The sequence below is a fragment of the Bubalus kerabau genome, chromosome 3 (genome assembly GCF_029407905.1).
Source record: "Bubalus kerabau isolate K-KA32 ecotype Philippines breed swamp buffalo chromosome 3, PCC_UOA_SB_1v2, whole genome shotgun sequence".
Classification (NCBI taxonomy): Eukaryota; Metazoa; Chordata; class Mammalia; order Artiodactyla; family Bovidae; genus Bubalus; species Bubalus kerabau.
This window is the reverse complement of record NC_073626.1, coordinates 189684016-189701207: the sequence shown is the minus strand read 5'-3', so window position 1 is coordinate 189701207 and position 17192 is coordinate 189684016. Positions and strand designations below refer to the sequence as shown.

Genomic DNA, 17192 nt, shown 5'->3' with positions numbered 1-17192 from the left:
GAGAGTGTGATAGGAAATCATCTGTGCCCAGGCCTAGAGTTGACAGGCTGTGCTTTATGATATCATAGGGCTTCCCTGGTGGCTCAGATGGTAAAGAATCTGCTTGCAATATGGGAGACCCAGGTTCAATCCCTGCGTGGGGAAGATCCCCTGGAGGAGGGCATGGCAGCCCACTCCAGTCTTCTTGCCTGGAGAACCCCATGGACAGAGGAGACGGGCGAGTTTACAGTTCGTGGGATCGCAGAGTCGACACAACCAAGCAACCGATGCTTTCACTCTCTCTGACATCATATACTAAACAGATGCCAAAATCAGCCTCAGTATGAATAAGGGGTATTTTAGAAAGAGTGGTTTAGACATTAGTCTTTTGAAATACCTAAGTACTGCTCGTTTGCTTTGGGAAGTGAACACAGGCTGAGTCAAGCAAAACCGATTAAGAATGAAGGTGTTGCCTTAATACAATACCAGAAGGTGAAACATTCAACTTCCTAGAGCCACCTGGTAAAGACTACAATGAATATGATTGTACACTGAGACTCGCTGGCCAGGATTTCCAACGGCTCTGCTCTCTTCCACCCTTCATTATTTTATCTGAGTGATAAACCGGTCAGGAGAGAACTTCCACCCGTTCCCACATCTAGCCACCCACCACCAACTGTCATCATAGACTCCTTGCTCCACGGATAAAGGGTCAATGTTCCTGTCCACAGTCAACCCTTCCACCCGCAGAGCAGATTCTGTTTTGTCACTATTCAAAGACACTGTCCTAGCAATAATTTCTTCCTCTCTATCCAAATCAGTTCCTCTCTAGATTCCCATCAACATATAAACATGCTATAACTGCCATCTTAAAAAAAAAATCCTCTCAATTCTACACTAATTTCTACTCAGCATCCCACTTTCCTGCTCTCTTTTATAACAACAGTCTTAAAGAAACCAATGGGCTGTTCACATCGCCTTCAGCTCCTCTCTTCCCATTCTCTTAATACCACTCCGAGCAGGCTGTCATCCCTACCTCTCACTGAAGACTCTTGGCTACATTCAAAGCCAAGCTTCAGTCATCGCACGACTTGACCGCTTAGCTGCGCAGGACACGGTTGATGACTCCCTCCTCGCCTGGAGAGGAAGCACGTGCATGTAGGGTAGCTCCCACGACGCCACACTGCCCCGATTTTCTCGTCCTGACTCCTCCTCTTTCACACTCCACATCCAAACTGTGGACTCGATCCAATGCAGCCAACTTTTATCTTTCTGTTAATGCCCTCATCCAAATCACCATCATTTCTTGCCTAGATTATTGGTGCTGCTGCTGCTGCTAAGTCACTTCAGTCGTGTCCGACTCTGTGCGACCCCATAGACGGCAGCCCACCAGGCTCCCCTGTCCCCGGGATTCTCCAGGCAAGAACACTGGAGTGGGTTGCCATTTCCTTCTCCAATACATGAAAGTGAAAAGTGAAAGTGAAGTCAGTCTTGTCCGACTCTGCGCGACCCCCTGGACTGCAGCCCACCAGGCTCCTCCATCCATGGGGTTGTCCAGGCAAGAGTACTGGAGTGGGGTGCCACTGCCTCCTCCGAGATTATTGCTACCATTTCTTAACTGATCTCATGTCTATACCTGCCCTGTTACAGTCTTCTCAGCAACCTAAATGACCAGCCACTTCACTCAAAGACTGTGACCAAGCCCACAAAGCCCTTGTAGCAGCCAGAAGGCCTTGCATGTGTGGCGGCCTCTCCTGCATTAAGCTCTCTGAGCACAGCCTCCTTCGTGCACTCCATTCCAGCCACAGAGAATCCCTCATTATCCCTAGACTGTCCCAGGCACACCTCCGCCCCGGAACCCCCACACTGCTTGCTCTCTGGAATGTTCTTTCCTCAGAGGCCCCCGCGGTCCACTCCCTGTGACCATCCTTCTCCGTGAGTCTCCCCCGACCCCTAGCTGTGGTCTCCCCTATTCCTCATCCCCTTTACTATGCTATAGTTTTGTTTCAGGAGCATTAACCATCTTCTATTATATTATGTACTTGTCATTTTAAATTGTCTTCCCTTATTTGTGGCTCAGCTGGTAAAGAGTCCGCCTGCAATGCGGGAGACCTGGGTTCGATCCCTGGGTTGGGAAGATCCCCTGGAGAAGGGAAAGGCTACCCACTGCAGTATCCTGGCCTAGAGAATTCCATGCACAGTTCAGGGGGTCGCAAAGAGTCGGACAAGACTGAGTGACTTTCACTTTTCCTTTATTTGAATTTAATCTCCGTTACGAGTACGATTTTTGTCTGTTTTATTCACTCATGAACCTCCAGCATCTAAAGGAATACTGGGCACAGAGTAAGCAATCCATAAACATTTGCTGCATGAACAAAATGAAGAGACAGCAGAATTAAGTGAGCAAAAGGGCTGTGCCGTCACTCACGGGAAGTCAAGCCTCTGTTTCAAATGCCAGACTCCCCATAACAACGAATTATTTGATACCACCACTTAAACGTTTAAAGAGATTAAAAATAAAAACTCTTCCAAATATTTCTTGTTTTAAAAAATGGCCCCACTATCTACCCAAGGGTACGTAAGTCAGCCTTGATTGCCCTTCTCACCCTCCCATATCTAATCCATCAAGAAGTCCCATCAATTTTAACACAGAAATTCAGCGCAGATTCACTCCCTTCTCTCTATCTCCACTGCTGCGACTCTGGTCCAAGCCATCACATGCTCTCACCAGTGCTATTCCGACAGCCTCCTATCTGTTCTCTCTGCTTCACCTTCTTGCCTTCCTTTAATCCATTTCTTAAATAGCAGCAGCAGTGTTCTTTAAAATGTATGTAGGATCACAATACCCTTGGCTCCCATCTACACCTCAACTCCGTCTATGCCACGCCACCCTTGCTCATTACGCTGCGTCCACAGGGCTGCTTTCTGCTCCTCCAACACGCCTGTTCTTCGCACATGCCACTTTCACCGCCTTCCACTCTGCACCTGTCATGTCTCAGCAGAAAAGGCTGTCTCCCTTTCTTATTTCACATCCCATTCCTCGCTTCCTTTATGACTGTTCACCGTTTCTTCCCCATTACAGCATAAGCTCCAGGAAGGCAGGACTCGCCCACCTGCACGTAAAAGGGAGGAGGCGGTGCCTCAGTGGAAGTGTCCGAGAAGCACCACAGGCCTCGCTCAACGGTAAGAGCCGTCAATGCAACACGCATCAGCACCCCTCCCTCCAGATGCTCCTCCTCCTATCATCTCCAGAGAAACGCAGGACAAGGTTTTGTTGACAAAACACATTATTTCCAACTGCTATGGACTGAGCTGTGTCCTCCCCAAACCCACATGCTGAGTCTGAATCTCAGGGGATGGCACATGAAGATGAGGGCTTTGGGAGATAATCCGATTTACAAAAAGAGGAAGAGATACCAGAATTCACTCTCTGCTACGTGGACACAGAGCAAGCTGCCTGGTTCTCTGAGAGCCAGGAAAAGAGCCTTCACCAGCACCCGGATCTCGGACTCCTAGCCTCCAGAACCGTGAGAAGTAAGTTTCTGGGGCTGAAGCCCCCCAGCCTGTGCTACAACACCGAGCAAAACGAGCTGCTCCAGTCTCGTGTGCGATATCACCAACCACACAGGTAAAAAGATACCTGATGCAGGGTGTTCTGCACCAAGACTCGGCTCCCAACCCGAGCTGCTCCACTGTTTGTCTGATGCTCTTTTCCAAAGCGCTACACTTGAGGGCGGAACATGGTGAAACTGCCACTCCAGACGCTCTTCATCTGCAGATACTCAGGTGCTGGGAGACCTCGCGCCTGGGACCAAGGGGCAGCAGGCGGCACCCTCTCCTCGGGCACCAGCCGACTTACCCACCGCCAAGCGCTCGAATGGGTGAGCCAGGCACAGCACGACACACCGACACCTGTGCTTTATTCACAGATAATCACTGATGTTTGGCTGGGACTCATGACAGCAGAGAGGAACGCTTCCTCAGGCAGCCTTCCCGTGGGATTTCCGCCTAAACGAGACTCCCACCTGTTTCTGTGTGAGCGCGCTCAGTCGTGCCTGACTCTCTGTGACCCCGTGGACGGTAGCCCGCCAGGATCCTCTGTCCACGGGGTTCTCCAGACAAGAATATTGGAGTGGGTTGCGATTTCTTCCTCCAGGGGATCTTCCCAATCCAGGGATGGAACCCACATCTCTTGCATCTCCCGCACTGGCAGGCTGACTCTCTACCACGGTGCCACCTGCGAAGCCCACAATCTCAAAGGACTCTTAATTAAACTACTGTTTGTTTTTTTTTAATTTAAACTAGACATTTCAAAAAGCTCAGTCTCTACTCCCCCCACCAAAAAAGTAGCCTCTAATTGTAGATTAGAGTGATGCAGAAACTAGATTCTTTGCGATATTCTGTTAGAAAATTACTTTTAAACTTTTAGGAGCCAATATGTTTTATAAAAGGGAACAGTCCAACACTGAATTTTTTTAAAAATTCAGATCAGTTATAAAATCTGCATTACAAAGACAGTTATTTCTCTGATACTTCTACCTAGGGGATTCAAAGCATAGTCTTTAAACTTAGTAGTTAACAACAACAAAAATGCCATGTCTATCTTATAAAGAAAAAAAAGGAAAAATAAGCAAAGTAGATGCCAATAGGTTATGAAGGTCCACAACTCCACACGTGCAAGAAAGAGCAACACCCATGCCAAATTGTAGAAGGCTTGAAAGTGTTCATTGCTTAAGTCGTATTCGACTCTTTGCGACCCCATGGACTGTAGCCCACCAGGCTCCTCTGTCCATGGGGTTCTCCAGGCAAGAATACTAGATTGGGTAGCCAGTCCCTTCTCCAGGGAATCTTCCTGACCCAGGGAGTGAACCCAGGTCTCCTGCGCTGCAGGCAGATTCTTTACCTTCTGAGCCACCAGGGAAGCCCCAAAGGCATAAGCTTGGTTACGAAACAGAGAAAGGCAGTATTGGTATTTTGTTACTGGGACATCAAAGCTACTTTGAAATGGGGCCTGGACAATAAGTACAATGGCAATAAGATGCTTAAGCTAAAAAGACCCTCTGCATTTTAGAATCCATGATTCTAAGTATTAATCAATGTTGTGTTAAGTGCAACAGGGGTTACAAAGTGCTAGAAAAAGAAATGCTCCGAAGTACAAAGTTCTGAAGGCTCTAAAATCATCCTAATATTCAAAACATCTTAAAGATTAACACTCTCTCATCTTCCAATAACTGTGAAGACCCCCACGTGCTCAAGCCCAGCCCAGCTCTGCGCGCCTGCTGCCACTCTCTGTGCTCCCGTCCTGCGTCGTCTGTCGCAGAGGAAGCAGCAGCGGCTACAGCGCTGGGACAGCAACACGCAGCTTCTTTTCATAAAAAGATTTTAAGCGCCTGGCCGAGACATTCAGAGCAGTCCTCACAGAAATACAGGGAAACATAAAGCAGCTTTCTCAACTCGTTTAAAAACAGGATCTTCTGATCGGCCTGCACACTTCTCCCAGGGAGATATGGTAACTTGGTCAGAGTTACATGCAGAATTGGTGATTTTTGCCCAGAAATGAAACTCACGTCGCCTCACTCTTAGTCCAGTGCCCTTTCTAATACTCCATCTTGCCTTCCGTTTAGTAATCAAAGCAAACAAGACCTAAATAAGTACGATGTATTGCAACCCTGCAAGGCCAAAAGAAGAGTGTTTGGGAAGAGCTTGCCAACAAGCCAAGCAGGGTGCTTTACACTCAGCGGACTCTTTGTCTGTCACCTGGGCCCTCCAAGCTTGTAACTGCGTTTTCAAGCCACCCCGCTTTGTGAGTGCAGAAACAATCGTGTGTGTGCGCGTTTTTCTTCTCCAAGAAAGGTGAGGTCAAAAGAGAAAATGACCCAGAAGCTTCCTGCACGGATTCTGGTGCAGTGGGACGATGCGGGTCTGTGCCGACTGTGGAATCTTCCCACACTCCTGAGCAGTTAGGAGGAACCAGCAGAGGCATGTTTCATACACTCCCCAAATGCCTGACTGGCAACAACAAGCGGCATTCAGAGATCTTAGCCCTGGGACAATAGCTTCTGTCAGTCAGCTACAGTTCTCATGACCGTGCTGCTGCTGTTACTTCAACTTCATACCAAAGAGCATATCGCACCTGTACAAGGACTTGAGAAAGCCACACAAATGAGTTCACACAGCAGTACACCAATTCTGGCAGGGTACCAATACTGATGATAAAGTATAATTTAGAAAAAATACAAAGACCTTACACAAGCGTATTACTCTTTAGCGTTTACAAGCAGATTTGACAAAGGACCTGGGGCCCCAGTAATCTGTTCTTGAGACCAACACCAAAAGGATCATGAGTCTCCGTGCAAAGCGAGTTACCTGGTGAGGGGCAAAGAGGAGCATTTTTTCTCTCACCTGAAGCCAAAGGTCGGATCCACTCTTTGCTATTTAGGTCAAGTCTCCAGAGGTCATTGAAGGCAGCATTGCAACTGCTCTGGGTACAGCCTCCAAACACATACATAGACTGATTAGCATCATAATAGCACGCACCTAGAAAGAAAACAAGTAATGAACAACTGGTGTCTAATTTTGAAGGTACTCTAACACCTTAACTATAGTCTGTATCTTTCAAAGACCAATTATTTCGTGCATATCATAACTGTTAGCAGGTGCCAACCTTTCTATAACCAGCCTCGTGCCTTCAGGTTCAATACTACGTTAACCTTTAAGGACCAGAGAGAAGCCAAGGAAATGTTATTTCCGAGCACACTAAGCAGGCTGCCAATGCTTTACGAAGACAGCACAATTCTAGCACGAGCACACGAGAATGTAGATTCAGAGTGCGCAATGAGTGAAATGCTAGCACGGCTCCATAATCTGAATCTGTACCATTACCCTCATGGGCCAGTGGCAGACTCACTGCTCACAGAGGCTCTCAGTCCTCTCACTTCTCTCCACTCTTCTCACTGCTTTTGCTTTCAAATGAGATGTGAAGAAACAAAACAATAAACACGACTTTATATGAAAGAGAATGACAGAAAAAATTTTAATCAATGCCACAAAGTAACCACACACACACGGAACCAACGCAGCTTGGGGACCTCAGAGGTAGTATGGTCCCCAAACCACCAAGAGAAGAAACGTGAAAGTCATTAAGCTCCTAGGTGTATCCAAAACCCACCAAAGCTGACTGCTGCTGCTAAGTCACTTTAGTCGTGTCCGACTCTGTGCGACCCCATAGACGGCAGCCCACCAGGCTCCCCCGTCCCTGGGATTCTCCAGGCAAGAACACTGGAGTGGGTTGCAATTTCCTTCTCCAATGCATGAAAGTGAAAAGTGAAAGTAAAGTAGTTCAGTCATGTCTGACTCTTCACGACCCCCTGGACTGCAGCCCACCAGGCTCCTCCGTCCATGGGATTCTCCAGGCAAGAGTACTGGAGTGGGGTGCCATTGCCTTTTCCCATTAAGCTCCTAGGTGTATCCAAAAGCCACCAAAGCTGACTAGTTGGTGCTGAATAGAAAACCAACGCAGTAAGTAACACGTAAAAAGCACCAAGGTCGGCCTTGCCTCGTGGCACAGCGGACAGGAATCCACCTGCCGATGCAGGGGACACGGGTTCAACCCCTGGTCTGGGAAGATCCCACACGCCTCGGGCAACTACAGCCCCGGCACCATGACTGCTGGGGCCTTCAGAATCCGGGGCCTGAGAGCCCAGCTGCCAAGGAGCCCTGCTCCACAAGAGAAGCCCACGCACAGCAACAGAGGCCCAGCACAACCAAAATAAACACACACTTTAGATAAGTAAACAAAAAGCACCGAGGTCTCTAAGAAACGCCTTTTTAACCAGGTGATTATATACACCTCACCAGCGGACACTATTCTGAAGGCAAGAGTCAGTGGCTGTGAGAGGGGCTGTTCCCCCAACACCCGGAAGACCAGAGCCAGGGCCTGGACAAGACACGTGGCAGCTCAGCTCCATCACCTGCTTCTCCCCAGACAGCGCATGCGGCCTCTATCCTGTGGGAGAGATGGCTGTGCTCCTCACAGCTCTGCATTCACCATCTTGGGTTTTAGGGAAAAGAGCGGAGCAAAACTACTCATTCATTCCATGCACATCCATGGGAAAGCCACACCTCCCAAAGGGAAACTAGGTAAAACAGCAAGCGTCATGTGAAAGGAAGCGGAAAGGGAAGAGAGTCAGAGGCTCGGCCACTAGGGCGGTGTGGCCTTGGTGATCATCCACCCAACGGTAGGTCCAGCTCAATTTAGTCCTCTGTTTTAAAGATCCCTTCTGAACTCTGGCACCATTACTCAAGCTCAGAAAAAGGGAACTGCTGCTGCTATAATTACCTCTTGTGATACACAAACGCTCTGGGAATAACCCTCCTTTTTTATTTTTTCTAAACTCAGCCCACTTGATAGGCCTTTAAGGACTCTCCACACTAGGAAAGCCACATCTGAAAACTGGATGAGTTAAGAGGTAATAAAGGCAATGTGTTCAGTCACCTACACCCCGCAGTCTCAGCCAGTGGGAGGAGTGAATCCGAAACATCTGACCTCTAACACTGCATAGTAACAGGGCTACAGACTTTTCAGATTAACAAAGACATTAAAGAAACTAGAGATATTAGGAAATGAAATGCCGTTTAATCGTCAACAGGCTCACATCTGCAGGACACTTAATTACTCTCAGAACTAAAACATGCTACGATGGAATACGAAGGGTAACATGATTTCACACTTTCCACTACTTTCTTTCTTTCTTTTTTATTTTCTGATGGTGCCATGCAGCTTGAGGGATCTCAGTTCCTTGACTAGGGATTAAACCCAGGCCCCTGCAGTAAAAGCATACAGTGCTAACCTACAGGGCCGCCAGGGAATTTCCCCATTGACTTTCTTTGCCTTGAAAATAACTTGCAATCCATAACTAAATCAGTGTTTACATTAACATCCCAATAAGAAAGGCTATTAAGGAGTGTAATCCTCAGAATTCTCTGGCAGTTCAGTGGTTACGACTTCATGCTTTCACTGCCCACAAACTGTGCAGTGTGGCCCCCCAAAAGGAAAATTCTGTGTAATTCCATTGCTCATGTTTCAGAGTTGTTAAGCACTGCAAATAACAATGGATCAAGTTAGATGACATTCAACAAACAAAAAGGATAATTACTGAAGCCACACTTCAGTCTCCACTAAAGCCATTAAGCTTCAAGTATCTTGGTCTTTTTATACCTTTTATGAACTAGCTACTCCAAATCAGGGCAATTTTAAATGGACCTGACTGGTGCTCAGCATAAGAGAACATTCTACTCCTCTGGATAATCCGGAACCCCAGAACAGAAATTAGCCATGTCCCTTGTCTTCTGAAACTCTAACTGAGGTCCATTATAACATGTTTGATAAGACAAATCCATGATTTCATAACTAAAACAGTCAGGAGCTCATTTATGTCCTACTATTCGTCAAAGACCAACTCTTGGCAGCTGCTTCCTTCATGTAGTAAAAGAACACAGTGCCTTTATTTTTCAAAGAGGTAGCAAACATTCTTCTGCTGTATTTGGATTGAAAACCTAGCCAGCAGCTGGCCCCATGAGATCTTCACCATGTGCATTTTAATCCTATACTAAAATAAGGCAAATGGCATCTTCCTGCTCTCTTTGAGCAAACAAAGGCCTCTGGAAGAGGAAGGCACAGCCCAAACTCTATGCAAAGCTAATGGGACTGAAATGACAAGTTTCACACACTGTATTTTCAACATCCAGCAGGCATTATCAACAAAGCCTGGAGAGGAAGAGAGTCAATTTAGGTAGCTATGTTTAGAACTCAGATATAATGAGAATGAGAGAACAGCCATCAATAATACCCTCAAAGTATTTTAAGCATCCTACTGAACTGTGTTCGTCTATTTTTATTTAAGATGCCTACATGCTGGCCTGAATGGGGGTTGGGGACCCAACAAATCCAATGGGCCTTTTAGAAAAAACTAAGAATTTAAGCAAATACCAGTGCTCAAGTAGATATTTCCTTTTACCAAAGTTCTCCACCCAAACAGAACATTTTCCTTTCAAAACACAGACCACTGGAATGTGCTATACAGAAGTTACTGTTCATTGTACGATATAATTACTCTGCTAAAAAAATAATAACATTGAGAATGTGATTATTCCAACTGCTAAATCTCTTCAAATTTTCTGAAACGTGCTTGACCGCTCCATGAACAACTACTAAAAGTCACACGCCTCAAGTTCAAGTCTAGTAATTCCTATTTGAAGACAAATCAAATATTCACAATTACACACACAGTAAGCAAAGAGTTTTCAGTGCTCTGAATACTTTTCTACTACACTATAATTCTCTGAAGTTTAAGGTCTTCCAGTTGTTTCATATTTTCCATGGCGCCTGGTAGTCACTAAATGTTCACTGAACTCCAATTTTTGCACTTTCAGAGGTTAAATTCTCTTGTTTCCTCTCTTGTCTCCAGGGAAAGGTCCTGAGGCATTTATCCCATGCTTAGGTTGTCACGTGTCTAGCATCTACAAGCCAGGACATACTTGATAAGGCCTGTAATTACATAACTATGGAATAAGACAGGTTGGTTATCCAGTCTGGGCCTGCTGGCTATTGCAGGAGCAAGATTAGCATGTGTATGGAATGACCTGACCATACATGCAGCCTGAACACCAAAAGGTTTTTCAAAACATAATGCTGGGTACTCAACAGACCCCTATGTCAATCTGAAAGGGACATTCTACCTTAGTCAAGAGTTGCATGTCTGGCCATACAAACACTCATCAAATAACTAGGGGAACTGGCTTCATTTACTTCCCCTGCATTTTCTGTCTTGACTTTTACATAAAAAAGAAGCTCTATCGCTCATATCTTTGTTACACAATTCCATAGAATTAATAGATGTCAACTATGAACCAGGCTTCAGCAATACGTGAACCGTGAACTTCCTGATGTTCAAGCTGGTTTTAGAAAAGGCAGAGGAACCAGAGATCAAATTGCCAACATCCGCTGGATCATGGAAAAAGCAAGAGAGTTCCAGAAAAACATCTATTTCTGCTTTATTGACTATGTCAAAGCCTTTGACTGTGTGGATCGCAATAAACTGTGGAAAATTCTGAAAGAGATGGGAATACCAGACCACCTGACCTGCCTCTTGAGAAACCTGTATGCAGGTAAGGAAGCAACAGTTAGAAGTGGACATGGAACAACAGACTGGTTCCAAATAGGAAAAGGAGTCCGTCAAGGCTGTATATTGTCACCCTGCTTCTTTAACTTCTATGCAGAGTACATCATGAGAAACACTGGACTGGAAGAAACACAAGCTGGAATCAAGGTTGCCGGGAGAAATATCAATAACCTCAGCTATGCAGATGACACCACCCTTATGGCAGAAAGTGAAGAGGAACTAAAAAGCCTCTTGATGAAAGTGAAAATGCAGAGTGAAAAAGTTGGCTTAAAGCTCAACATTCAGAAAACGAAGATCATGGCATCCGGTCCCATCACTTCATGGGAAATAGATGGGGAAACAGTGGAAACAGTGTCGACTTTATTTTTTTGGGGCTCCAAAATCACTGCAGATGGTAACTGCAGCCATGAAATTAAAAGACGCTTACTCCTTGGAAGGAAAGTTATGAGCAACCTAGATAGCATATTCAAAAGCAGAGACATTACTTTGCCAACAAAGGTCCGTCTAGTCAAGGCTATGGGTTTTCCTGTGGTCATGTATGGATGTGAGAGTTGGACTGTGAAGAAGGCTGAGCGCCGAAGAATTGATGCTTTTGAACTGTGGTGTTGGAGAAGACTCTTGAGAGTCCCTTGGACTGCAAGGAGATCCAACCAGTCCATTCTGAAGGAGATCAGCCCTGGGATTTCTTTGGAAGGAATGATGCTAAAGCTGAAACTCCAGTCCTTTGGCCACCTCATGCGAAGAGCTGACTCATTGGAAAAGACTCTGATGCTGGGAGGGATTGGGGGCAGGAGGAGAAGGGGACGACAGAGGATAAGATGACTGGATGGCATCACTGACTTGATGGACGTGAGTCTGAGTGAACTCCGGGAGTTGGTGATGGACAGGGAGGCCTGGCGTGCTGCGATTCATGGGGTCGCAAAGAGTCGGACACGACCGAGTGACTGAACTGAACTAGGAACCGGGTGTTGTGAAAGGTGCACACGTGTCTGAGACGCGGGACCAGAGTGTTCTCAAGTAGACAGGAATCTTGTGGAGGAGACACCATCATTATCTTATCATTTTGCAGATTAAAACATATTTCTACAAGTGTTTCCTCAATTAAATTTCCTAGTAACCTGTGGCACAAACAGAGTTTGTTATACACATTTTGTGGAAGTGTGGATTAGAGAAGCCAAGGAACTTGCTTCCCAAGTCTAAATTTCTTCTTTGGCATGTGGTCTCTCTTACACAGATAATTATTGTAAAAGGCAGATGGTAATAACATTAAGAGGAAGATATGAAGAGTGTATTAAGGCAGTATAAGCAGAGAAAGAGAAGAGCTTAACCTCCACACTGGGGAATTTGAGAATAGTGTGAAAGAAGGTGGCTTTTGGCTTTGTCTCCTAGATGGGTTTGAGACGTCAGGGCATTTTCTGTCAATTAAGAAAGGGGGAACATATCTAGGGGCTAAAAAGGAATGGGAGGGAAGGGAAATGAAATCAGAGCATCTAAGCAAAGCCACGAAGTAGGGATATCAGACAAACACAGAATCTTGTGTGGGTAGAGCCTGGCTGTGTAAGGATGCAGCAGTGAGTCAGGCTGAAAAGGTAAGCTGGGGCCTTGAAGGCCACCGGAGGGGAAACTTCCACATGCAACGCAGAAAGGCTGAGGCTTTTTGGCAGAGGAGTTATACGGCTGGTTTTACGTCTTAGATTTGCAGTGCTTCCCGGCACGGGGCGCCTGTCACTTTGAACAGGTCAGTTCTTTGAGTGCAGGGTCATCCCATCCACTACAGGACACCCAGCAGCCCTGGTCCTTGCCTGCTAACTACCTGCGGCACTTTCCAGTCAAGACAATAAGCAATGACCCTGCATATTTCCAAATGTGCTAGGAGATGGCACGGTCCCCAGTTTTAGAGATGGCTGCCAACAGTGTCTAGACCAGGTTCAGATGAAGAGAAAAGGTAAGAAGACTGTTTAGAAAAGATTTAGGGGGACTTCCCTCTTGATCCTCGGAGAAGGCAATGGCACCCCACTCCAGTACTCTTGCCTGGAAAATTCCATGGATGGAGGAGCCTGGTGGGCTGCAGTCCATGGGGTCGCTGAGGGTCGGACACGACTGAGCGACTTCACTTCCACTTTTTACTTTCATGAACTGGAGAAGGAAATGGCAACCCACTCCAGTGTTCTTGCCTGGAGAATCCCAGGGATGGGGGAGCCTGGTGGGCTGCCGTCTATGGGGTCGCACAGAGTCGGACACGACTGAAGTGACTTAGCAGCAGCAGCAGCAGCCCTCTCAGTCCTGTGATTAAGACTCCACACTTCTCCAGGAGATACAGGTGTGATCTCTGGCTGGGGAAGTAAGATGCTGCAATGTGGGAGGGAGGGAGGTGGGGGAAGAAAGGAGGAAGAAAAGACTTAGGAAAGATGGGATGATTAAGTCCTAAGTGTGAGGAATGGGGGTAAAAGGAAAGATCTGAGACAGAACAGAGTCAGCAGGGTTTGACTTTTGCTGTTGAGGGAGGGAGAGGAACTGAGCGTGAAACCAAGATTTCAAGTTTGTATAACGCAGAGAATGACAATGCCATTCACTAAATTATGGAGAGAAGAAAATTTGGGGGGAACTATGCAATTTGGTGATGGACAGGGAAGCCTGGCGTGCTGCACTCCATGGATTCGCAAAAAGTAGGACACAACTGAGCGACTGAACTGAACTGAATTCTAGGTTCTGCTCAAAATCCTTCAAGAACTAAGAACTTTCAGGTGTACAAGCTGGGTTTAGAAAAAGCAGATGGATCCAGAGATCAAATTGCCTACATTCACTGGATCATGGAGAAAGCAAGGGTATTCCAGAAAAACAACTACTTCTGCTTCATTGACTACACAAGCCTTTGACTATGTGGATCACAACAAACTTTGGAAAACTCCTAAACACATGGGCGTATACACATTTTACAGATGAGGAAAGTGTCGATCAGAGGAGCCAAGGAACCAGCTTCCCCAAGTCAAAAGTTTTTCTTTAGCATGTAGCCTCTCCTACACAGATAATTATGGTAAAAGGCAGATGGTAATAAACATTAAGAGACAGACTACCTTATATGTCTCTTGAGAAACCTTTATGCGAGTCAAGAAGCAACAGTTAGAAATCAGACGTGGAACAAATGACTGGTTCACAGTTGGGAAAGGAGTTCAACAAGGCTGTATATTGTCAACCTGCTTATTTAACTTACATGCAGAGTACATCATGTGAAATGCTGGGCTGGATGAATCACAAGCTGGAATCAAGAGTGCCAGGAGAAATATCAACAACCTCAGATATACAGATGATACCACTCAATGGCAGAAAGTAAAGAGAAACTAGAGTTTCTTGATGATGGTGAAAGTGGAGAGTAAAAAAGCTGGCTTGAAACTCAACATTCAGAAAACTAAGATCATGGCATCTGGTTCCATCACTTTATGGCAAACAGAAGGGGAAAAAGTAGAGGCAGTGACAGACTTTATTTTTCTGGGCTCCAAAATCACTGCAGATGGTGACTGCAGCCATGAAATTAAAAGATGCTTGCTCCTTGAAAGAAAAGCTATGACAAACCTAGACAGTGTATTAAAAGGCAGAGACATCACTTTCCCAACAAAGGCCTGTCTAGTCAAAGCTACAGTTTTTCCAGTAGTTATGTATGGATGTGAGAGTTGGACTATAAAGAAAGCTGAGCATCGAAGAATGATGCTTTTGAACTGTGGTGTTGGAGAAGACTCTTGAGAGTCCCTGGACTGCAAGGAGATCCAACCAGTCCATCCTAAGGAAAATAGTCCTGCATATTCATTGGAAGGACTGATGCTGAAGCTGAATACTTTGGCCACCTGATGCAAAGAACTGACTCATTGGAAAAGACCCTGATGCTGGGAAAGAGTGAAGGCGGGAGGAGAAGGGCGCGACAGAGGATGAGACGGCTGGATGGCATCACCGACTCGATGGACATGAGTTTGACCAAGTTCTGGGAGATGGTGAAGGACAGGGTGGCCTGGTGTGCTGCATTCCGTGGGGTGGCAAAGAGTTGGATACAACTGAGCAATTAAACAACAATAAAGGGCTCCAACACTATTTGTTTCAAAACACCGTCCTCAGGCTTCCGTGGTCGTCCAATATTTAAGGAGCCACCTGGCAGGGCAAGGGACACCAGTTCAACCCCTGGTTCGGGAAGATCCCACGTGCCTCGGAGCTACTAAGCCCGTGCACCACAACCACTCAGCCTGGATTCTGGACCGCTCGAGCCCCACCTGCTGAGCCGTGGCACTCAGAGCCGCTCCCCGCCTGCTGAGCCACGGAGCTCAGAGCCGCTCTGTGCAACGGAGAAGCCACCGCCAGTGAGAAGCCTGTGCACCAACCACCAGAGCGAGCCTTCATGCAGCAACAAAGGCCCACCACAGCCAAGAACGAATAAATCCTGTCTCTGCTCCTCATTCCAAGCATCTGTAGATAACTGAAGTTTCAACAATAAATACTGAACCTAATATGGATCCTCCTGTAATTTCATTAAATATTTTCAGCAAGGATTCGTCTAAATTTTACCACAAAGTATACGTCTATGAACTCCTGAAAACATCTGAGACTCTTTCAAAACTGTTTTGATAAGCATAACAAGCAGCAGCAGTTGAAGCAGCAGTCCCTGCCCTTCCACTGTGCTGACGGCTGCACGCATGGTGCTGGGGGACCTGCCACAGCCTCACGGCTCGGGACACGGGAACGACGCCACCACCACACAGTCACAGGCGAAGACTAACGAAAGCCAGTTCTGACCTCACAGATGCCCCGAAGAGTCTCACAGACGCCTCCCTCCCTCAAAGTCCAAGAATCACACTTTTGAGATCTACTGCTTCAGGGGGTTTACAACAGCATGAGTGAAAACAGCTCCCTGAGAAGTGAAAACAGCCAACAGTTCGACTCATTCTTTTGATCTATTTAGATTCAGTTCAAAGACAACGATGAGCCCTCGTTTTTCACTGAACACCTCTGGATATGAGAGTACGGCGTATGGTCTGGGGTAGTCAACCTCCAAGAGACCGCCAAGGATCCTCACTGCCTGGTATTACACCCTCGGTCAACCCCTGTGTGACCTACAGGATAGAGCCGAAAGGACGGTATTCAGTTCAGAGATCAGGCTGTAGAAAACAGCATGGCTGCCAGCTTAGCGTCTCCACTTCTCTCTCGGATCACTCGTTTCGTGGGAAGCCCGCTGCCAAGTCGTGAGCAGCTCTGTGGAGAAGTCTACGCAGTAAGGAGCTGAGTCTTCCCTCAACAGTCACTGAGCCTGGAGACAGCCTCCCCAGGCGCCGGTCGAGCGCTCAGGGGACGGGAGCCCTGGCTGACACACTGGCTGTAACCTCATGAGAGACCCTGACTCAGAACCTGCCAGCTAAGCTACTCCCGAATTCTTGACCCTGAGGAACTCTGTGAGGTGACAAATCTTGTTTTAAGTTGGTAACTTTGTGAGTAATTTCTATGTAACACAGATAGCCAATAATTCTCCTTCCCCTCAAATTTCAACATCCGGCTTAAAAAAAGAGACACAAACATGAAAGCTAACAGGGACAATGTGAGCTAGGCGCCAGATCAGTGTCCAGACGTAAGTGCAGATCAGGAAAAGTTTTCTGTGGCCCAGAGAGTTGAGAAAAGCTTTCCCCAAAGAGCTAGAACTTGAACTGAGCTTTCAAGAACAAGCAGGCTTCAGCTAAGTGGACGAGAATACTCCAGGGAGGAAGAAATGAGCACAGCAAAGTGACAACTTAAAATGAGGTGAGCTCTGGGGAAAAGTCAGGAGATGAAGTAGTAAATGTAGAAATAAGTCAGCTTAAAGAGGGTTTTAACTATGACTAAGTTTAGCTTTATCACTGGACAGACACTCAAGGTTTCTGAACAGGCAAGTAGTATGACTAAAGCAGTAATTTCGAGAACGTTCTACAAGGCTTCCCTCTCTTCTCAACTAACTTTTGTAAAACCACTGATATATATATACCTTTACTGGCCTGCAGTGCAACACAGCTCAGTCTCACTTTC

At 46.5% G+C, this 17192-nt stretch overlaps 1 protein-coding gene across 3 annotated transcripts in view; it reads right to left on the bottom strand.

Annotated features, from left to right (window-relative positions):
- FBXO42 (F-box protein 42) overlaps positions 1-17192 on the bottom strand; it is a 105716-nt gene that overhangs the window by 30503 nt on the left and 58021 nt on the right. For all 3 annotated transcript variants that reach the window (XM_055574350.1, XM_055574349.1, XM_055574352.1), the window contains exon 4: positions 6382-6516. In XM_055574350.1, the coding sequence (XP_055430325.1) occupies positions 6382-6516 (135 nt within the window). The remainder of the gene's footprint in view (positions 1-6381; positions 6517-17192) is intronic.